Source organism: Mustelus asterias, chromosome 12 (assembly GCF_964213995.1).
Source record: "Mustelus asterias chromosome 12, sMusAst1.hap1.1, whole genome shotgun sequence".
NCBI classification, from domain to species: domain Eukaryota; kingdom Metazoa; phylum Chordata; class Chondrichthyes; order Carcharhiniformes; family Triakidae; genus Mustelus; species Mustelus asterias.
In genome coordinates this window covers 1,559,689-1,583,868 of record NC_135812.1, presented here as the reverse complement: position 1 = coordinate 1,583,868, position 24,180 = coordinate 1,559,689, and the positions used below count along the sequence as shown (strand labels likewise).

Genomic DNA, 24,180 nt, shown 5'->3' with positions numbered 1-24,180 from the left:
GTAAGTGGTGAGAAAGCTTTTTAAGTCTGAATATTAACAGTGAATGTGCAATTAATGAACAGCACAACACTCAAAACCTCATCCTCCCGTCTGTAACTAGAACCTATCAGTGACATTTGGCACTGCCAGTCATGGCTGGGGTCACCATGTAGGCTTTGTGTTGTGAGGATAATTTTCTCTCAGATTCGAGTCCAGATCAGCATCAGAATCCGCCTTTCCTCATTCCATCCAGTTTCCTCAGATGTGCCCAGATGTTGTAAATTTGACATTCCCGGGGTCACAGGGCTCTGCACAAGGAACACATCTGGCAGTGCAATGAGAATCAAGTGACTGGAACCCTGCTCTTGTTCTTCAACATTAATAACACCACAAAGGTTCATTTAGTCAGATGAATATTCCTGGGGATATTACTCCCTTCAACTCCTGCTTGAGACCAGATCCTGAAGCAAGTTAAGCAGTTTGTCCTGGACCAGGCTCTCCTGTTTGCTGACTCACTCACAACAGCTGTTCTCTCTCTGCTTCTCTCTGCACCAGCTGCTCTCTCAATATTACCCCAGGCTTTGGCCAATCGAACTTTCTCTGAGACCATTTCCCTCATTCCTCCACAGATCTGATCTCTCCCAGGTGAAGCAAAGACTTTGAGCCAGTGACTGAGAAGCGGGAGCAGCTCCCAAATCAGGGGCCGGAGCTCAGGAGAAAGCTCGGAAATTCCGAGCCCGGCTGCCCAGGCACTGGTCATAAGTTTCATTACAAACTGCTGCAAGGGGATGTCCAAGGAAGCAGAGCCCTGTCTATGTGAACAAGAACTTTACACAGCCAGTTGCTGTGATCTGGAAGGTGCTCCCTGAAAGGCCTGTGGAAGCAGATTCAATAGGAACTTTCAAGAGGGGAATTCAAGAGGGTCACATGGACTCGAAACATTTCTCTTTCCACAGATGCTGCCAGACCTGTTGAGCTTTTCCAGCAGTTTCTATTTTATTGGATGTGGAGATGCCGGCGTTGGATTGGGGTGGGCACAGCAAGAAGTCTCACAACACCAGGTTAAAGCCCAACAGGTTTATTTAGGTGGCCACTCACCTGATGAAGGAGCAGCGCTCCGAAAGTTCGTGATTCCAAATAAATCTGTTGGATTTTAACCTGATTTTATTGGATAAATTGTTGAGGGGAGAAATTTGCAGAACTATGAGGGGAGGAGGGGGGTGTGGGACTAATTGGATAGCTCTCTTAAAGAGCAGACACAGGTATGATGGGCCCAATGGCCTCCTGCTTTGTATGACCCGATAATAAACTAGAAGGTGGATGCAATCTTGGTCCTTCATTCCTCCAACCTGCACAGCGTGTATCTTCCACTAACTGTCCCTGACCCACTGCATCCAGAGGCCAGTGAAATAATTACTGCTGCCATCTGGTGCAAAGCAAGTGACACTGATAGGTGCCTGGTGACAGTTTAAATTCCTTTGTCCCATTTCCTCACGTCTAGTCAGTTATCCATTGTTCCCTTGGACAGATCTAAATCATTCTAAATCTTGCACTTATTAACAGTTATGCTGAGATGAAGGAGTTTAGAGACTTATTTGGAGTTGAAACACTGGCACACAGATCGATTGGATCAAATGGCTTGTTTATGAGTTTTAAATTCCATATTCTGCTGTTTGACCTGATGACTCAGTGGTAAATGATCGAATTGATGTGGAACTGACACATGGTGCACAAAGATCCTAGTTTCAGTTCCTAGTCCCAGTTCCTAGTCCATGGTTAGCTGTACTCAGCTATTGCATCACTACAGTTAGCCTCAGTTTGTGTTGGAGGAGGGGTCAACTCCCCCAGCGTTTGTTGCCCTGATGGAAGAGTTCTGAAAGTTGGAAATGTTGCAATCGGACAGCAGCTCAGACTCAATTTCCAGTTAATTTTACTTTGCACTGTGGTGTAGCCTTCACCCAATGTCCACACTTTAAGTCCCAGAACAGCCTGAACCTGAGCTGGTGAACCTCTCTCCTCTAACGCAGACAGACAGCCCAGGTGAGAGCTGCTCAGCACAGACAAGGGAACTTCCTGTGCTCTTTGTTTGGGGCTCGGTACCACACTGGTTGAAGCCACAAGAAAACATGACTTCCGCTTTTTCATTCATTCACAGGTGTCACTGGCTAGACCAGCATTTATTGCACATTTCTAATTGCCTTGAGAAGGTGGTGGTGAGCTGCCTTCTTTAATCACTGCTGTAGTATCTGAGCTGTAGGTACACCCACAGCGCTGTTAGGGAGAGAGTTCTAGGATTTTGACCCAGCGACAGTGAAGAAACAGCGATATATTTCCCAGTCAGGATGGGAGTGATTTGAAGGGGAAGCTCCAGGTGGTGGTGTTCCCATGTATTGATTCCCATGTTCTTTTAGGTGGTAGAGATTGTGGGTTTAGAAGGTGCTGTCAAAGGAGCTTTGCTGAGTTACTGCAGTGCATCTTATAGAAGGTACACAACACTGCCACTGTTCATCAGTGGTGGAGGGATTGAATGTTTGTGGATGGGGTGCCAATCAAGCGGGGCTGCTTTGTCCTGGATGGTGTCGAGCTTCTTGAGTGTTGTTGGAGCTGCACTTATTCAGGGGAGTATTCCATCACACTCCTGACTTGTGCCTTGTAGATGGTGGACAGGCTCTGGGGAGTCAGGAGATGAGTTACTAGCTGCAGGATTCCTAGTCTCTGACCTGTTCTTGTAGCCTCAGTATTTATATGGCTAGTCCAGTTCAGTTTCTGGTCAGTGGTAACCCCAAGGTGTTGATAGTGGTGGGTTCAGTGATGATAATGCCATTGAATGGCAAAGAGCAATGGTTAGATCCTCTCTTATTGGTGATGGTCATTGCCTGGCATTTGTGTGGCACGAATGTTACTGCCACTTGTCAACCCAAGCCTGGATATTGTCCAGATCTTGTTGCATTTAAACATGGACTTCAATATCTGAGGAGTCGCGAATGGTGCTGAACATTGTGCAATCATCGGCGAACATCCCCACTTCTGACCTTATGATGGCAGGAAAGTCATTGATGAAGCAGCTGAAGATTGTTGGGCCGAGGACACTAACCCTGAGGGTCTCCTGCAGAGATGTCCTGGAGCTGAGATGACTGACCCTCCATAACCACAACCTTCTTCCTATGTATCAGGTATGACTTCAACCAGCAGAGAGTTTGCCCCCTGATACCCATTGATTCCTGTTTTGCTAGGGCTCCATGATGCCACAGTCAGTCGAATGTGGCCTTGATGTCAAGGGCTGTCACTCTCACCTCACCTCTGGAATTCAGCTCTTTTGCCTGTGGTGGACTTCAGTTGTGCCTTTGTCCTGCCTGGACCACCGTTGTGTGTTTGTTATGCCTGGACACATCCCCGGCCGGCTCGGCTCCTCCCCTTGTCACCTAGTATAAAGGTGGCTGTTTCCTCCCCCTTGTTCAGTTCGGGTCGGTTACCTGTTGGGATGTGCTCCTGGTTCTGTAATGAATAAAAGCCTACAGTTGTATTGGCACACAAGTAGTCTTTTGCCTAATTGATAGCGCATCAATTTTATTCATTACATTTGACCGACATGGAGCAGCTTTTAAAACCCGACAAGTTAACATTGGACCCTCAAGAGGTCGGAGTTCCTGATAAATTTGACCATTGGCTGGACTACTTTGAAGCCTTCATCAGTGCCTCTGCGGTCGTCGACTCCAACGGCGATAAGCTCCACGTGCTCCGCGCCCGGGTAAGCGATGCAGTCTACAGTATCTTCCGGGATGCTACTACATACGTGGACGCTATAGAACTCTTAAAAGGGCAGTTTCGAAAGAGCCCTAACGTGGTCTACGTCAGACATCTCTTGGCTACTCGCAGGCAGCAGCCAGGAGAATCGTGCGCCCAATTTCTGCGCGCCCTGCGGGTCCTAGCTCGAGCTTGCGACTGTAAGGCTGTTTCAGCCACTCAGAACACAGAGGACCTGATCCGGGACGCCGACGTCGCGGGTGTTGAGTCTACTTACATTCGGCAGCGCCTGCTTGAACAGGATGGCCTGGATCTCCAGAAAACGGCCACGATGGCTGAATCCCTAGAAGCGCCTCCCGCAATCTCGGGGCCTACTCCGCACCCCGTTCCATCGACGGTTCCACCGCGGCGGCTGTTCCAGCGGGGCCCAAATGCTACTTCTGCGGCCTAGCCAAGCACCCTCGGCGTCGCTGCCTGGCGAAGGATGCGATCTGCTCCGGATGCGGTAAGCAAGGCCACTTCGTCAAAGTCTGCCGGGCCAAGCCGGTCGCGAAGCCTCGTGGCGCCGCGTGTGTTCCGCGGGCGCGGCCATCTTTGATGCAGTCAGTGGCTGCGCCCGAATCGCCATCTTTGATGCAGTCAGTGGATGCGCGGGAATCGCCATCTTTGATACAGTCAGCGGCGCGGAAATCACCATCTTGGGTGCCGTCATCAAGGCGCGCTGAGCGGGAAACTTCATCCGTGATGTCATCAGACGCGGACGAATATGAATGCTCACCGGGTTCGACGGTTGCATCGATTCGTCTGGACCAATCTCAGCCTCACCAACTCTCCAAGTCAATGATGGAGATTAAGGTAAACGACCATGCAGGAAACTGCCTGTTCGACTGCGGGAGCACAGAGAGTTTTATACACCCTCGCACAGTGCGTCGATACGCCCTTCCCGTGCGGCCCTGGAGACGGACAATCTCCATGGCTTCGGTTTCTCACTCAGTGGAGGTCCTTGGGTGCTGGGCACAGGGCACAGTCTATGAGCGTTTTCGGCTCCTCGTGCTGCCGCGACTCTGCGCAGCTGTACTGCTGGGGTTAGATTTCCTCACCCATCATAGGAGCGTCACCCTGTAGTATGATGGCCCTTATCCCCCGCTCTCTGTCTGCCAGGCACCGTCACTGCAGCGCCCCCCGCGCACCACCTGCAGTCTCTCGACCCTCAAGATTATCCCCCCCTTTATTCGATAACCTCACCCCGGATTGCAGGCCTACAGCCACCAAAAGTAGGCGCTATAGTGCAGAAGACCGGGCCTTCATTCGGTCCGAAGTACAACGTTTGCTCAAGGAAAGGATTATCCAGGCCAGCACCAGCCCCTGGAGGGCGCAGGTGGTCGTAGTTAAATTGGGGGAGAAACACCGCATGGTGATGGACTATAGCCAGACCATAAACAGGTATACGCAACTAGGTGCGTGCCCTCTTCCCCGCATCTCGGACATAGTCAACCGCATCGCGCACTATAGGGTTTTCTCTACGATTGATTTAAAATCGGCTTACCACCAGCTCCCTATCCGCTTGGAGGATCGCCCATATACTGCCTTTGAGGCGGATGGTCGCCTCTACCAGTTCCTCCGAGTCCCTTTTGGTGTCACCAATGGGGTCTCAGTTTTCCAGCGGGCCATGGATCAAATGGTGGACCAGCACGGGCTACGGGCCACTTTCCCGTATCTGAATAATGTCACCATCTGCGGCCATGACCTGCAGGACCATGATGCCAATCTACAAAAATTCCTCCGTACTGCCACTCACCTGAATTTGACATATAATGAGGCGAAGTGTGTCTTTTGGACACGCCGCCTTGCCATCCTTGGGTACGTGGTGGAAAATGGTGTCCTTGGTCCCGACCCAGCCCGTATGCGTCCCCTTATGCAGCTTCCCCTCCCTACTACTCTCAAAGCACTGAGGAGATGCCTGGGCTTCTTCTCCTACTATGCCCGGTGGGTTCCCCGTTACACGGATAAAGTCCGTCCGCTTCTCAAATCGACCTCTTTTCCCCTGGCGGAGGAGGCCCATCGGGCTTTTGACGACATCAAAGCGGACATCGCGAAGGCCGCGATGCATGCTGTGGATGAATCCATCCTATTCCAAGTGGAAAGTGATGCGTCTGACTTTGCCCTAGCCGCCACCCTTAACCAAAGGCCGTCCAGTGGCCTTTTTTTCCCGGACCCTACAAGGCCCTGAGATTCGACACTCCTCGGTTGAGAAGGAGGCCCAGGCCATCGTGGAAGCCGTCCGGCACTGGCGCCATTACCTTGCGGGCCAACGGTGCACTTTAATTACGGACCAGCGGTCCGTTGCCTTTCTGTTTAACACCAGGCAGAGGGGCAAGATCAAAAATGACAAGATCTTGCAGTGGAGGATTGAGCTCTCTACCTATAGATATGACATCATGTACCGGCCTGGGAAACTCAATGAGCCCCCAGACGCCCTGTCCCGTGGAACATGTGCCAGCGTCCAACTGGATCAGCTACAGTCCCTCCATAACGACCTCTGTCACCCGGGTGTCACCAGATTTTTCCATTTTGTCAAAGCCCGTAACCTGCCCTACTCCCTCGAGGAAGTCCGGACGATTACGAGGCAATGCAGGGTCTGCACAGAGTGCAAACCGCAGTTCTACCGGCCAAGTAGGGCATACCTGGTGAAGGCCACTCGCGCGTTTGAGCGCCTCAGCATTGATTTTAAAGGCCCCCTCCCCTCCTCTAACCGCAATATTTATTTTCTGAATGTCATCGATGAATATTCGCGTTTCCCTTTTGCCTTCCCCTGCCCGGACATGACCACGGCTACGGTGATTCGGACCCTGAACACGCTCTTCACCCTGTTCGGTTTCCATCCTATGTTCATAGCGACCATGGGTCCCATGCATGAGTGACGAGCTGAGGCAGTACCTGCTCGCCAAAGGCATTGCCTCCAGCCGCACCACGAGTTATAACCCCAGGGGTAATGGTCAAGTAGAGCGGGAGAACGCAACTGTCTGGAAGGCCGTTCTATTAGCGCTACAGTCTAGGGGCCTTTCAGTCAGCCATTGGCAAGACGTCCTCCCGGACGCATTACATTCAATGAGGTCACTCTTGTGTACAGCGACCAATACGACCCCTCATGAGCGGATGCTCACTTTCCCCAGAAAGTCCTCCTCGGGTACCTCGCTCCCAGCTTGGCTGATGTCCCCGGGGCCTGTTCTGCTTCGGAAGCATGTCCGGACCAATAAGGCTGACCCCTTGGTCGAGAGGGTCCAATTGCTACACACTAATCCTCAATACGCTTATGTGGCGTACCCTGAAGGGTGGGAGGATACAGTCTCTGTCCGTGACTTGGCACCCGCAGGTGCCCCTGAGGCCACCATGTCCCTCCGCCCCACTGTCCCAGTCCCTTGTGTTGTGCACCCAGAGACCGCTACGCCCCTCCCCCCTTCAGTCCCAGTCTCCCATATTGTGCACCCAGAGCCCACTACGTCCCTCCACCCCCCAGCGCCAGACCCCCTGTTCCCCATACACTGCCAGGGCCACAGCTCACTCCTCTCACCCCTATGTACAGCTCGCTTGAGTCGCCGGTGCCGTCGCCACGCAGTACCCGACGACTGGACGGGACGACGGATGGGTCGGCCTCACACCACCTGGCGCCTCCTCTCGACGCTCAGTGCCTGGAGCCTGGGCCGACACCGCTCTCTGCTCAGACGACTCTGCAACCTGCACTACGACGATCGCGACGGCGGATCGAGCCACCAGATCGTCTGGACTTGTTTCCGCTTCACCCCGTGATTTTTCTTTTTTTAAAGGAGGGGTGAATGTGGTGGACTTCAGTTGTGCCTTTGTCCTGTCTGGACCACCGTTGTTGTGTTTGTCCTGCCTGGACACATCCCCGGCCGGCTCCTCCCCTTGTCACCTAGTATAAAGGTGGCTGTCTCCTCCCCCTTGTTCAGTTCGCGTCGGTTACCTGTTGGGATGTGCTCCTGGTTCTGTTATGAATAAAAGCCTCCAGTTGTATTGGTACACAAGTAGTCTTTTGTCTAATTGATAGCGCTTCATTGCCCATGTTTGAACCAAGGCTGTAATGAGGTCAGGAGCTGAGTGACCTGATGGAACTCCAATTGAACGACTGTGAGCAGGTTATTGCTGAGCAGGTGCTGCTTGATAGCACTGCCGATGACCCCTTCCATCACTTTACTGATGATCGAGGGTAGACTGACTGGGCGGTAATTGGCCGCGTTGGATTTGTTCTGTTTCTTGTGTACAGGACATAACCTGGGCAATTTTCCACATTGCCTGGTAGATGCCAGTGTTGTAACTGTACTGGAATAGCTTGGCGAGGGGAGCGGCAAGTTCTGGAGCACAGGTCTGATTTAAGAATGTCTTAATAATTTACAAGATTTATTTGAAAACCTTCATGAGAATTTTATCACAATTTAATTCACTTTTTACTGGTTTATTTAATATTGAACTGAGGCTCCATCTGCAGGCACTCAGTGGTACTGCAGCTGGGGCACAGTGGCACCACCTAGAGGCACCTGGAGATATATCCATTCTCTGATCCTTGTTTGAGAGCTCAGCAGGAAATGACTGGGAGATTTTAGTAAGAAGTCTCACAACACTAGGTTAAAGTCCAACAGGTTTATTTGGTAGCAAACGCCACTAGCTTTCGGAGCGCTGCTCCTTTGTCAGGTGAGTGGGAGATCTGCTCATATTTTAAACAGAATGTTGCACAGAGGAAAGAGATTTGGCCAACATTGTTACTGAGCATGCAGGAGGGGGAAGAGTGTCCAACCAGCAAAACCACGTTCCCTCAACAAAACAGCCGACACCAAGTGTTCAGATACTGGATCGGAAACCCCAAGGTGTGTTATGAAGCCAGACTAGACCCCAACAATTTACTATTTTGACATTAATGTGAGGAAAGGATGCTTCACCCCAAGAGTGATTCCACCGACAAATTAAGGATTTTAAAAAACAATACAAGCTTTATTTAACACAGTTTAAGTATAATTCTAACAAAATGTAACAGTTTAACTCTTTAATCGTTGAACAATCAACGTGAAAAGAAACAACTCAAACTTCTTAGAATCATAGAATCCCTACAGTGCAGAAAGAGGCCATTTGGCCCATCGAGTCTGCACCGACCACAATCCCACCCAGGCCCTACCCCATATCCCTACATATTTACCCGCTAATCCCTCTAACCTACGCATCCCAGGACACTAAGGGGCAATTTTAACATGGCCAATCAACCTAACCCGCACATCTTTGGACTGTGGGAGGAAACCGGAGCACCCGGAGGAAACCCACGCAGACACGAGGAGAATGTGCAAACTCCACACAGACACTGACCCAAGCCGGGAATCGAACCCAGGTCCCTGGAGCTGTGAAGCAGCAGTGCTAACCACTGTGCTACCGTGCCGCCCTAACTTATTATTTCCAACTTATTATTTCATTCTAACAGTTTACATTCTAACTTATTATTATTCAGTTCCAATTAAGCAATATTTCTCTCATAGACTTAAATCCCACTTTAAAAATAGTTAGCAAATCCAGGCATTCTTGCTTTAAACTTTGTAAACAGTTTTGAGTTTCCAGAGAGATTTTATAGAGTGAGAGTTGTTTGAAGGCTGCTATCTTAACCAGCCCTCTCAGCTACTGAACTCAGAAAGCTGCTAAACCTAGCTCCTCCCATTTCTAGTATCACATGACCATATGACCCTGTATACCTAACTCACCTTTCCATTACTTTAATCAAGAAAACACCCCACGGATCTTCTTCTTTGGTAACCATAATCTCATTAAGCCTTCTGCTAAATTAACACTTACATGATTAAAAGGAATGATTATCTGCTTTCCAGCATCTGCTGTATTCTTGCCAGACAAACCCACTGCATGTAACAAAACACTGAATCTTAAAGCAGTTCCCTTAAACATAAAATATATCAATCGCACAGTGTCATCACATAAGCATAGTATATGATACTGCATTGAGCAGTCCCGAGCTTGAAGGTGAGCTGTTTAGGTCCTTTTAACAGACTGAAAGGCTTAGTTTGAAATTTCACCATAGAAACACCATATAATCAAAGAACAAAGAAAATTACAGCACAGGAACAGGCCCTTCGGCCCTCCAAGCCTGCACTGACCATGCTCCCTGACTGAACAAAAACCCCCTACCCTTCCGGGGACCATATCCCTCTATTCCCATTCTATTCATGTATTTGTCAAAACGCCCCTTAAAACTCACTACCGTATCTGCTTCCACTATTTCCCCCGGCAGCAAGTTCCAGGCACCCACTACTCTCTGTGTAAAACACTTGCCTCGTACATCTCCTTTAAACCTTGCCCCTCGCACCTTAAACCTGTGCCCCCTAGTAATTGACTCTTCCACCCTGGGAAAAAGCTTCTGACTATCCACTCTGGCAATGCCCCTCATAATCTTGTAGACTTCTATCAGGTCTCCCATCAACCTCCGTCGTTCCAGTGAGAACAAACCAAGTTTCTCCAACCTCTCCTCATAGCGAATGCCCCAAGCAGTCCATGTTGCTGGTGATCTCCCACAAGAAGAATTCCAAATCCATGTTTCTAAATTGCGTCATTCCCCTTAATCCCAGATCAAACCCATTCTTAAATGTTGATATCATCTTCACTTCAATCACAAACTCACAACATACTGTGTAAGTAAAAGGTTAATCATGCTCTCTGCCCTAACTATCTTACATTTCAGCCCTCAATAACCCTCAGTGATTGGACAGTTTATTCCTATCAGATAATTTTAAACCCTTTTCATCACCTGTTATCCTCTCGTGTTTAACCCAAGTCTTGTCTAATTAGCTGAAGAGTGCACTGACGAGCCTTGAGTCACCCCTGCTGAGGGATATTACAGGTACACGCACTCACATATTCTGCATGTGCCAAGTATCATTGGGTGCAGCTCTCCTGACCTTTGCCTGTCTGAGGTGTTAGCCGGTGGTGAAAATGTGTTTGTAAGTGCTGTAATCGGGAGGATGGGAGCAGTTTCCTTGGACAGCTGATAATGAGCAACGCAACTCACAATGTGTGAGGAACTGCTGCCTGTCCAGCCTGGCCTCTGATCTCCATCAGGCGACGATTCTCTGCTAACTGACAGGTGAAAGGTCGCAGGTTAAAGGGTTTTGAGTTGCTGCATTGTAAGTTTGGGACATTTCCAGGTTTGTTTTGGATATTATTTGCTGTAATTAGTTTGCTGCTTATGCACAGGGAGGCAAGGCTCAAACCCAAAGAGTGAGAATCTCCTGAGGCCTGTATGTTTCAATGAACAATGTCTTTATATCACATTGTGCCTTCCTGTAAATTGATTGATGTCTGGGAGACATGAGGAACTAAATGAAAGCAGTGGAGAGAAATGTCAGGATGTTGATGCGCGGATCATTCCTGAGAGAATGCAGGTCAATAATTTGATTCTGATCCGGAATGGTACTCATTGCAGACAGTAATAATTAGTTGCGACTCTGTTTTATTACCACCGTGCTAGCGTTAAACCAGCATTGCATTTTACTTTTTATTTAGTAAGTCCCCTTGCTGCTGATTGCTCTGTTCAGAGTGTCTCAGATATTTGGATCATTTACTCGGGCCAGTTCAATGAGCTTACAGTTTCTGGTGGCAGGGGATTGGACTCCAGCCAAAATGGGCTGGAAACAAGTGACTGCTCACGGTTGCTGATCCAGATGTGGAAGGCCCTGGTTCAGTGCCACATCCAGATGTGGACAAGTCTGGATCTAGGTGTGGTCAAGTCTTGGCTGGTGCCAGATCTAGATGTGACTATGCCTGGATCCAGATGTGGCTGGGTTTGAGCTAGTGCTGGATTCAGATATGACCATGTCTGGATTAAGGTGTGGATTCATCCACTCTGGTGGCTGGGAACCTGATCTGTCCGAATCTGGACTGATCCCACCTCCAGATCCAGATGTGGCAGAGAAAAGACTGTCAGATTGAAATGTGGCCAACTCTTAATCCAGATGTTGCTTCTCAGCTCCATGCAGGACGATGAGAGAGAATTCTTCTAATTATTGAGAGATTGTGGACCACAGATTGAAATAAAGATCAAATCCCTACCTGAATTATCCTGCAGCCTCCTGATTTTATTCAATATTTGTCAAAATTTGTCAAAGATTTACTAGGATGCTACCGGGACTTGATGGATTGAGTTATAAGGAGAGGCTGGAACTTTTTTCTCTGGAGCATAGGAGACTGAGGGGTGACCTTATAGAGGTCTATAAAATAATGAGATCAGCTAGATAGTCAGTATCTTTTCCCAAAGGTAGGGGAGTCGAAAACTAAAGGGCATAGGTTCAAGGTGAGAGGGGAGAGATACAAAAGCGTCCAGAGGGGCAATTGTTTCACACAGAGGGTGGTGAGTGTCTGGAACAAGCTGCCAGAGGTAGTAGTAGAGGTGGGTACAATTTTGTCTTTTAAAAAGCAGTTAGATAGTTACATGGATAATAGAACATAGAACAGTACAGCACAGAACAGGCCCTTCGGCCCACGATGTTGTGCCGAGCTTTATCTGAAACCAAGATCAAGCTATTCCACTCCCTATCATCCTGGTGTGCTCCATGTGCCTATCCAATAACCGCTTAAATGTTCCGAAAGTGTCTGACTCCACTATCACTGCAGGCAGTCCATTCCACACCCCAACCACTCTCTGAGTAAAGAACCTACCTCGGACAACCTTCCTATATCTCCCACCATGAACCCTATAGTTATGCCCCCTTGTAATAGCTCCATCCACCCGAGGAAATAGTCTTTGAACGTCCACTCTATCTATCCCCTTCATCATTTTATAAACCTCTATTAAGTCTCCCCTCAACCTCCTCCGCTCCAGAGAGAACAGCCCTAGCTCCCTCAACCTTTCCTCATAAGACCTACCCTCCAAACCAGGCAGCATCCTGGTAAATCTCCTTTGCACTCTTTCCAGCGCTTCCACATCCTTCTTATAGTGAGGTGACCAGAACTGCACACAATATTCCAAATGTGGTCTCACCAAGGTCCTGTACAGTTGCAGCATAACCCCACAGCTCTTAAACTCCAACCCCCTGTTAATAAAAGCAAACACACTATAGGCCTTCTTCACAGCTCTATCCACTTGAGTGGCAACCTTTAGAGATCTGTGGATATGGACCCCAAGGTCTCTCTGTTCCTCCACAGTCTTCAGAACCCTACCTTTGACCCTGTAATCCACATTTAAATTAGTCCTACCAAAATGAATCACCTCACATTTATCAGGGTTAAACTCCATCTGCCATTTTTCAGCCCAGCTTTGCATCCTATCTATGTCTCTTTGCAGCCTACAACAGCCCTCCACCTCATCCACTACTCCACCAATCTTGGTGTCATCAGCAAATTTACTGATCCACCCTTCAGCCCCCTCCTCTAGGCCATTAATAAAACTCATAAAGAGCAGAGGACCAAGCACTGATTCCTGTGGCACTCCGCTAGCAACCTGCCTCCAGTCTGAAAATTTTCCATCCACCACCACCCTCTGTCTTTGATCAGATATGATGTGGAGATGCCGGCGTTGGACTGGGGTAAACACAGTAAGAAGTTTAACAACACCAGGTTAAAGTCCAACAGGTTTATTTGGTAGCAAAAGCCACACAAGCTTTCGGAGCTGCAAGCCTGAAGAAGGGGCTTGCAGCTCCGAAAGCTTGTGTGGCTTTTGCTACCAAATAAACCTGTTGGACTTTAACCTGGTGTTGTTAAACTTCTTACTTTGATCAGATAGCCAGTTACCTATCCAATCAGCCAACTTTCCCTCTATCCCACACCTCCTTACTTTCATCATAAGCCGACCATGGGGGACCTTATCAAACGCCTTACTAAAATCCATGTATATGACATCAACTGCCCTACCTTCATCATCACACTCAGTTACCTCCTCAAAAAATTCTATCAACTTTGTGAGGCACGACTTGCCCTTCACGAATCTGTGCTGACTATCCTGGATTAATCCGCATCTTTCTAACTGGTTGTAAATCCCATCCCTAAGGACCTTTTCCATCAACTTACCAACCAACGAAGTAAGACTAACCGGTCTATAATTACCAGGGTCCTTTCTATTCCCTTTCTTAAACAGAGGAACAACATTCGCCACTCTCCAGTCCTCTGGCACCATCCCCATGAACAGTGAGGACCCAAAGATCAAAGCCAAAGGCTCTGCAATCTCATCCCTTGTCTCCCAAAGAATCCTAGGATATATTTCATCAGGCCCAGGGGACTTATCGACCTTCAGTTTATTCAAAACTGCTAGTACATCCTCCCTCCGAACATCTACTTCCTCCAGCCTATTAGCCTGTAACACCTTCTCTTCCTCAAAAACATGGCCCCTCTCCTTGGTGAACACTGAAGAAAAGTATTCATTCATCACCTCTCCTATCTCTACTGACTCCATGCACAAAGAACAAAGAACAAAGAACAGTACAGCACAGAAAACAGGCCCTTCGGCCCTCCAAGCCTGTGCCGCTCCTTGGTCCAACTAGACCAATCGTTTGTATCCCTCCATTCCCAGGCTGCTCATGTGACTATCCAGGTAAGTCTTAAACGATGTCAGCGTGCCTGCCTCCACCACCCTACTTGGCAGCGCATTCCAGGCCCCCACCACCCTCTGTGTAAAAAACGTCCCTCTGATGTCTGAGTTATACTTCGCCCCTCTCAGCTTGAGCCCGTGACCCCTCGTGATCGTCACCTCCGACCTGGGAAAAAGCTGCCCACTGTTCACCCTATCTATACCCTTCATAGGTTCCCACTACTGTCCTTGACCGGCCCTAACCTCACCCTGGTAATTCTTTTATTCCTCACATAAGAGTAAAAAGTCTTGGGGTTTTCCTTGATCCCCTCCGAGCTCTCCTAAGCCCCTTTTTCAGCTCATTCCTTGCTAACTTGTAACCCTCAATCGAGCCATCTGAACCTTGTTTCCTCATCCCTACATAAGCTTCCCTCTTCCTTTTTGCAAGACATTCCACCTCTTTTGTGAACCATGGTTCCCTCACTCGGCCATTTCCTCCCTGCCTGACAGGGACATACCTATCAAGGACACACAGTATTTGTTCCTTGAAAAAGTTCCACTTTTCATTAGTGTTTTTCCCTGACAGTTTCTGTTCCCGTCTTATGCCCCCTAATTCTTGCCTAACCACATCATAATTACCTCTCCCCCAATTGTAAACCTTGCCCTGCCGTATGGCCCTATCCCTCTCCATTGCAATAACAAAAGACACCGAATTGTGGTCACTATCTCCAAAGTGCTCTCTCACAACCAAATCTAACACTTGGCCCAGTTCATTTCCCAGTACCAAATCCAATGTGGCCTCACCCCTTGTCGGCCTATCCACATATTGTGTCAGGAAACCCTCCTGCACACACTGCACAAAAACTGCCCCATCCGAACTATTCGACCTACAAAGGTTCCAATCAATATTTGGAAAGTTAAAGTCCCCCATGACAACTACCCTGTGACCCCCACACCTATCCATAATCTGCTTTGCAATTTCTTCCTCCACATCTCTATTACTATTTGGGGGCCTATAGTAAACTCCTAACAACGTGACCGCTCCTTTCCTATTTCTAACCTCAGCACATATTACCTCAGTGTGCAGATCCCCCTCGAAGTGCCTTTCCGCAGCCGTTAAACTATCCTTGATTAACAATGCTACTCCTCCACCTCTTTTACCAGCTTCCCTACACTTACTGAAACATCTATACCCCGGAACGTCCAACAACCATTCCTGTCCTTGTTCTACCCATGTCTCCATAATGGCCACAACATCGTAGTCCCAAGTACCAATCCACGCCCCAAGTTCATCTACCTTGTTCCGGATGCTCCTTGCATTGAAGTAGACACACTTCAACCCACCTTCCTGTCTACCGGTACCCACCCTTGACACCTTCCCCAACACCTCACTACCCTCAACACTGACTTCCGGACTACAACTCCTTTTCCCACCCCCCTGACAAATTAGTTTAAACCCCTCTGAAGAGCCGTAGCAAATTTCCCCCCCAGGATATTGGTGCCCCTCTGGTTCAGGTGCACCCCGTCCTGTTTGTACAGGTCCCACCTTCCCCAGAATGTGTTCCAATTATCCATGTAGCTGAAACCCTCCCTCCTACACCATCCCTGCAACCACATGTTTAACTGCACTCTCTCCCTGTTCCTCAACTCGCTATCACGTGGCACCGGTAACGTACCAGAGATGACCACATGTTTTGTCTTGGCTCTCAGCTTCCAGCCCAGCTCCCTAAATTCCTGTTTTAAATCCCCGTCCCTTCTCTTACCTATGTCATTGGTACCAATGTGTACCAGGACTTGTGACTGTTCCCCCTCCCCCTCCCCCTTAAGAATCCGGAAAACACGGTCCGAGACGTCATGGACCCTGGCATCCGGTAGGCAACATACCATCCATGAGTCTCTTTTGCTGCCACAGAACCTCCTATCTATCCCTCTAACTAACGAGTCCCCAATAACTATTGCCCTCCCGCTCTCCCCCTTATCCTCCTGAACCACAGGCACGGACTCTCTGCTGGAGATCCTCTCACTGCAGCTCACCACTGGTATGTCGTCCCCCTCAACTGCATCCAAAGCGGAATACTTGTTGCTAAGGGGAATGACCACAGGGGATCCTGCACTGACTGCTTCCTCCCAGCCCCTCTCACTGTCACCCATCTATTTTCCTTTCCTGGAGTAACTATATCCATGAAGCTTCTGTCTATGGCCACCTCTGCCTCTCTAATGATCCTAAGTTCATCTAACTCCAGCTCCAGTTCCCTAACACGGTTTTGGAGGAGCTGCAGATGGGTGCACTTCCCACAGGTGTAATCAGCAGGGACACTGACGGCGTCCCTCACCTCAAACATACTGCAAGAGGAACATTGCACTGCCTTCACACCCATCCCCTCTAGATACCTTGCCAGTACCACTAGCAGATAGAGTTGCTCCAATGGAACAATGAGCTATTTCCCCCCCCTTTTCCTCGGAATCCACACAGACTGAACTTAAGATTTGCAATTGAAGAGACAAAACGAATTAAACTTACCCCGCCTCACCCTTTCTGCCTAAGCCCTTAGAGCCAAAGCCCTTACAGCTCTCACTCTGCTCCCTGCTTACTATGCTGCCCGCTCAAAAGAGCGGCCTGCTTTTAAACCCACCAAAAAACCTTCCCAGGCCTCTCCTGGACCTACTTCCGGTTTTGGAAAAAACCTCCGATTTTAAACACAAAAATCACTGAAAAATAAATAAATCAAGTGTAGAAACGAACTCTCTTACCCTCAGCCTGCTCCTGTGGAACAATGAGATAAGATGGGTATAGAGGGATATGGGCCAAATGCAGGCAATTCGGATTAGCTTAGGGATTTTTAAAAAAAGGGCGGCATGGACAAGTTGGGCCGAAGGGCCTGTTTCCATGCTGTAAACCTCGATGACTCTATAAATACACATTGAGTATTGCTGAAAAGAGATGTTGAAATACACATTTCCTTTTCGGTTATATCTGAGCATTAACTATAAATGATCACAGTGTTTCTCAATTTCTATTAAAGGGGAAGAGTCTCTGGTGGTTTTACCAGTATTCCTGAATGAACTGGAGCTCTTTCTGAGGACTCTGTTTTCTCTGTTCCATGGGGTTGTCACTCCTAGTTTGATGTTCTCCTGAGGTTCTGCACATGCTGCTAATAGTTTTCTGCCCATTGAAATGAGGTGGAGATGCCAGTGTTGGACTGAGTGGACACACTCACATTGACTCCACTCACCTGATGAAGAAGCAGCGCTCTGAAAGCTTGTGATACCAAATAAACCTGTTGAACTGTAACCTGGTGTTGTGAGACTTCTCACCATTGAAATGAGGACAACTGTGTGCCTCTGTTCCCTCCCTGTTCATGTATCCATCCAAATGCTTCTCAAATATTGCTAATATGCCTGCTTCCACCACCTCCTCTGGCAGCGCGTTCCAGGCACCCACCACTCTCTGCGTGAAAAACATCCCCCACACATCTCCCTTAAACTTTCCCCCTCTCACCTTGAACCTGTGCCCCTTTGTAATTGACACTTCCACCCTGGAAAAGCCTCTGACTGTCCACCCTGTCTATGCCTCTCATAATTTTGTAGACTTCTATCAGGTCTCCCCTCAACCTCCGTCTTCCCAGTGAAAACAATCCTAGTTTATTCAACCTCTCCTCATAGCCAACACCCTCGAGACCAGACAACATCCTGGTGAACCTTCTTTGCACTCTCTCCAAAGTTTCCATGCCCTTCTGACAGTGTGGTGACCAGAACTGCACACAATACTCCAAATGCGGCCTAAACAAGGTTTTATATAGCTGCAACATGATTTCTTGTACTCAGTGCCCCAGCTGATGAAGGCAAGCATGCCATATGCCTTCTTAATCACCTTGGCCACCTGTGTTGCCATTTTTGGGAACTGTGGACTTGCACGTCCAGGTCCCTCCATATGTTGATGTTCCAAAGAGTTCTGCCATTTACAGTTTAATTCACACCTAAATTTGATCCTTCAAAATGAATCACGTCTCATTTGTCCGGATTAAACCCCATCTGCCATTTCTGTGCCCAAGTCTCCAACCTACCTATATCCTGTTGTATCCTCTGACAATCCCTGGCACTACCAGCAACACCACGAGGCCATCACCTCCCCATGACTATATATCAATTCAAATGGACTACATCTCATAGAGTCATTCAATACATCTCTAATGGCAAACAATAAGAATGGAATTCCTCAATCTCACTCCTGTGGGTAATTCTAACTATACGTCCTCATCATAGTTTTCAAAGTCTGATGCCATTCTCTAATGCACAGTGGTTAGCACTGCTGCTTCACAGCTCCAGGGACCTGGTTCGATTCCCGACTTGGGTCACTGTCTGTGTGGAGTTTGCACATTCTCCTCGTGTCTGCGTGGGTTTCCTCCGGGTGCTCCGGTTTCCTCCCACAGTCCAAAGATGTGCAGGTTAGGTTGATTGGCCATGCTAAAAAAAAATGCCCTTAGTGTCCTGAGATGCGTAGGTTAGAGGGTAGATATGTAGGGATATGGGGGTAGGGCCTGGGTGGGACTGTGGTCGGTGCAGACTCGATGGGCCGAATGGCCTCTTTCTGTACTGTAGTGATTCTATTCTATAATTCTAATGCCCTTTGTGACATGGATGGCATGCTGATGAATTAAAATGCTTTATCGCTAGGCTACTTATGACTTCCTTAAACAACCTTCACATGAGATTTGACCTCTGATTCGATTCTATTTCTTTCGATAAACCATATCTCGTAAAGAATTTGGTAAATTTTTCTAAATCTTTATTGCTGTACTGCTTCTTAATAGTATGGTGTCTGGGAATCTAGTAAACACATCCAAAATTGTCAGCAAGTACTGATTTCCACTCTTCATCTTAGGAAGGGGTCCCACACAACCTATTGGCACTCTAGTAAACGGTTCCTCAAATACTGGTACAGGAATTAAAGATGCCAGTTTTATTACAGTTTGCGGTTTTCATACCTGCCGTACGTGATATGTCTGACAGAACCTAACTACATCTTTATGCAATACAGGGCTGTAAAATTGTTTCTGTATTTTAGCCTGAGTTTTCCTTATTCTTAAACATCCCCTTAATGGAACCTCATGAGGTACTCACGGAATTTTCTTCCTTTATCCAGGTGGTATTATGACTTGATGTATTTCTGCCCATTTCTCTTCCTTCTCTTAGAACCATAGAACCATAGAAAATTACAGCTCAGAAACAGGCCTTTTGGCCCTTCTTGTCTGTGCTGAACCATTCTTTGCCTAGTCCCACTGACCTGCACTTGGACCATATCCCTCCACACCCCTCTCATCCATGAACCCGTCCAAGTTTTTCTTAAATGTTAAAAGTGACCCCGCATTTACCACTTTATCCGGCAGCTCATTCCACACTCCCACCACTCGCTGCGTGAAGAAGCCCCCCCTAATATTCCCTTTAAACTTTTCTCCTTTCACCCTTAACCCATGCCCTCTGGTTTTTTTCTCCCCGAGCCTCAGCGGAAAAAGCCTGCTTGCATTCACTCTATCTATACCCATCAAAATCTTATACACCTCTATCAAATCTCCCCTCAATCTTCTACGCTCCAGGGAATAAAGTCCCAACCTATTCAATCTCTCTCTGTAACTCAGCTTCTCAAGTCCCGGCAACATCCTTGTGAACCTTCTCTGCACTCTTTCAACCTTATTTACATCCTTCCTGTAACTAGGTGACCAAAACTGTACACAATACTCCAAATTCGGCCTCACCAATGCCTTATATAACCTTACCATAACACTCCAACTTTTATACTCGATACTCCGATTTATAAAGGCCAATGTACCAAAGGCACTCTTTACGACCCTATCCACCTGTGACGTCACTTTTAGGGAATTCTGTACCTGTATTCCCAGATCCCTCTGTTCAACTGCACTCTTCAGAGTCCTACCATTTACCCTGTACATTCTACTTTGATTTGTCCTTCCAAAGTGCAATATCTCACACTTGTCCGCGTTAAACTCCATTTGCCATTTTTCAGCCCATTTTTCTAGTTGGTCCAAATCCCTCTGCAAGCTTTGAAAACCTTCCTCACTGTCCACTACACCTCCAATCTTTGTATCATCAGCAAACTTGCTGATCCAATTTACCACATTATCATCCAGATCATTGATATAGATGACAAACAACAATGGACCCAACACCGATCCCTGCGGCACACCACTAGTCACAGGCCTCCACTCAGAGAAGCAATCCTCCACAACCACTCTCTGGCTTCTTCCATTGAGCCAGTGTCTTATCCAATTTACTACCTCCCCATGTATACCTAGCGACTGAACCTTCCTAAGTAACCTCCCATGAGGGACCTTGTCAAAGGCCTTGCTGAAATCCAGGTAGACAACATCCACCGCCTTCCCTTCATCCACTTTCCTGGTAACCTCCTCGAAAAACTCTAATAGATTGGTCAAACATGACCTACCACGCACAAAGCCATGTTGACTCTCCCTATTAAGTCCCTGTCTATCCAAATATTTGTAGATCCTATCCCTTATCACACCTTCCAATAACTTGCCCACCAACGACGTCAAACTTACTGGCCGATAATTTCCCGGATTTTTTTTGGAACCTTTTTTAAACAACGGAACAACATGAGCCACCCTCCAATCATCCGGCACCTCCCCCGTGAATACTGACATTTTAAATATGTCTGCCAAGGAATCCACTTTCTCAATGTATTATCCTTCAGATAATAACATTCTGGAATACACTGTGCTTCTAATTCTGAGTAAGCTGTTTGATATATCCGCTTTATCTTTGAATCTCTTTGTTGCAACTCCATTAACTTCTCTGAAAGAAACAGTTATCTTCCAATATTTCACCGAGCACAATCTCACTCAAGGTAATATTAGCTAAATTACACTTTGGTCTCCTTGCCCTCTCCCCTAGACTCCCCCTCCTGTTTCAACCTATGTACCTGTGACCTCGTTATCACACAATCAGGAAATAAGACAACGTTTTCCACCTGCAACACTTCCTGTGGGTTGGTTTTCTACAAGCTGTTTGACTAAAGTAGGCATCATTCTCAACGGTGATCCTGCTATATCATTTGCTGAAATTGAACCTCTGCAATAGGCAATTTCTCTACTACTCCTGCAATCATTTTCCTGTCTTCAAACTACTTTTCAAATTTACTTTAAACAATGGAATTTTCTTTCCTTCCCTGTGAATTCCACTGATTAAAACATCTTGCAAGATCCCCTCTGGACAACAGATATCCTTATCCAACAACATTAACGATTGATCCAACAACATTAACGATTTAAGCGGTTATTGGATAGGCACATGGAGCACACCAGGATGATAGGGAGTGGGATAGCTTGATCTTGGTTTCAGATAAAGCTTGGCACAACATCGTGGGCCGAAGGGCCTGTTCTGTGCTGTACTGTTCTATGATTTGCTCCAGTATTTCTCAAAATGTGAACATCTTTGCCCATTCCATTGTGTAGACGTGAAAAGACTTTACCTCCAGAGACAAAATCATCACACATACCTGCCAGCTACTACTCACACAGACCTTGAACAGGCTGTGCACACTATTCCATACCTCCAGCTAGCCCTGTTGGCTGCTTTTCTCTTTGAATAAATCCTATTGGTTTCTCTTGTTCTACAATCTCTAACCTATTAATTCCTTTCTTATGTCCTATCATGAAGTGGAGTTGCCGGCGTTGGACTGGGGTAGGCACAGCAAGTAGTCTCAGGTTAAAGTCCAGCAGGTTTATTTGGTAGCACAAGCTTTCAGAGCGCTGCTCCTTACCTGATGAAGGGACGACGCTCGTGTTACCAAATAAACCTGTTGGACTTTAACCTGGTGTTGTGAGACTATTTACTATGTCCTATCAGTCCAACCAGTTTGCCAACTAAACCCCAGCACAATGACTTGGTGTGCCCAATTTTATTGTAATGAAAACATCTAGGGCGCCATCTTTCCGGCCCGTTGCCCTGTTAGATCTTGTGCCGGTTGCGAACCAGTCTCGTGCCAAAAGCCATCTTCCCAGCCCTGTTTTGCCAGCGTGATTAGCTTTGTACCCAACAAGGGCACAAAGTCGATTTAAATATTAGCATATCATTAACGTATCTGGCACCGCTGTTTCCGGCTTCCCGGAATTTACCCCCTCGTCAGTGAAAGGATGAGAATCACTGCTGGTGCCCACCAACGGAGACCAGACGTGATGGCCAAGCCGGGGAATCGGAGGCCATTGAAGCCCCCAGTGGTTGGGGGCATTGCCAGCCTGGCACTGCCCATCGGGCACCCTGGCACTGCCCACCAGGCACGACAACTGTGCCAAGGACAGTGTCAAGGGGTGGGGCCTGAATGGGAGTGGGCTATGACAGGGGAGGCAAGGGGGCAGATTGGCAATGGGGGGCAAGGGGGCAGATTGGCAATGGGGGGCAAGGGGGCAGATTGGCAATGGGGGGCATGCATGGAGATTGATCGTCAAAGGGGAGGGCGCAGAGGAGTCATGAGGGGGAACTCATTGGGAGGGTCCTGATGGCAACAAACCGCATTGCCATGGGGTGGGGAGTGTAGGGATCATACACTCAGCAGCCCAATCTTCTAATCTACTTTATAAAAGTAACATCCAGAGCTCTTTCTCCCATTTCATCTGTTTAGCGATTTTCTTGAATGAATTAAAAATACTTTTGCATCTTTTTCTGTGAATTTTGGAAGCGCCTATCTGAACTACATCTCCCCACTGGGTTCAGATCGGGAAATAAATCCTTACTCAGCTTCTCCTGATTTCAATCTTTTAACCACCAACTCTTTAAGCTGGAATTCTCTGCCTCTCTCCTTTTCTCCTTCCTCCTTTTCTAACTTCTCCATTTACAATTACCCTTCCCTCTTTCTCTCTCTCTCCTGCCTTTCTGCTTGTTCTTGTTGGAAAGCTCTCTCTTTTTCCTTTTCCAATGTTCCTCTTTCCCGTTCTATTTTGTTTCCTCCAATACAAGTTCTTTCCATTTCTCTTTTGAGACCTAATTGTTTCGATTGTAATTGAATTTTGGTTAATTCAAGTGCCTCACCCTTTGGAGAACTTGGCCACTCTCGCATCCCTTCCAACTTCAAATGCTGAGCTATACCTTCAATTATATTTGCTTTCCTTACCCTGACACATAATCCCAATTGCAACTTCTCTGCCAATTCCATTAATTTACCTTTAGATACCTTTTCCAAACCCTCCAAGGTTATATTTTTGACTCCCAGATAAGACTTAGCAATTGCCAAAGCCATTTAGCAGTCACCCACTTTAAAACCTCACAATGCCACTCCTGGTTCAACACCCTCCTCACTCTCACCACCTTTAAAGTCACCAATTCAAGGAATTTTTCTTTTAATAGCCCACAAAGAGCCGCCACTTTTGTTAAGAGCATGGCTGAATGTAAATGGCAGGTTATTTGCCAGGTGACCAAGAATGGGAATTAAACATTGAGGGCTATTCAGTGTTTAGGAAGGACAGACAGAAAGGAAAAGGTGGTGGAGTGGCATTGTTGATTAAAGATGATATTGATATGATATTGAGGAAAGAAATTAGCATAGATAATGTGGAATCTGTATGGGTCAATATAAGAAACACCAAGGCGCAAAAACATTGGTGGGAGTGGTTTACAGATCACCAAACTGCAGTGGTAATGTTGGGAAAAGCATTGGACAGGAAATCAGAGATGCATGTGTTAAAGGAACATCTGATTATGGGCGACTTTAATCTGCATATAGATTGGGAGAGTCAAATTAGTGACAGTGCAATAGAGGAGGAATTTCTGGAGTGCATGCGGGATGGTTTTCTGGAGCGATACGTTGAAGAACCAACAAGGGAAAGGCCATCTTGGACTGGGTGTTGTGCAGTGAGAAAGGATTTGAT

At 47.5% G+C, this 24,180-nt stretch overlaps 1 protein-coding gene across 9 annotated transcripts in view; it reads left to right on the top strand.

Annotated features, from left to right (window-relative positions):
* Nucleotides 1–24,180, top strand: part of specc1 (sperm antigen with calponin homology and coiled-coil domains 1) — a 275,302-nt gene that overhangs the window by 57,471 nt on the left and 193,651 nt on the right. For 3 of the 9 annotated variants that reach the window (XM_078224563.1, XM_078224565.1, XM_078224564.1), the window contains exon 8: nucleotides 7,307–12,324. The exons of the other annotated variants lie outside the window; for them this stretch is intronic. In XM_078224563.1, coding sequence (XP_078080689.1) covers nucleotides 7,307–7,556 — 250 coding nt within the window. In that variant the 3' untranslated portion in view covers nucleotides 7,557–12,324. Of the gene's footprint in view, nucleotides 1–7,306; nucleotides 12,325–24,180 lie in introns of those variants that run through there. 9 annotated transcript variants of the gene reach the window in all.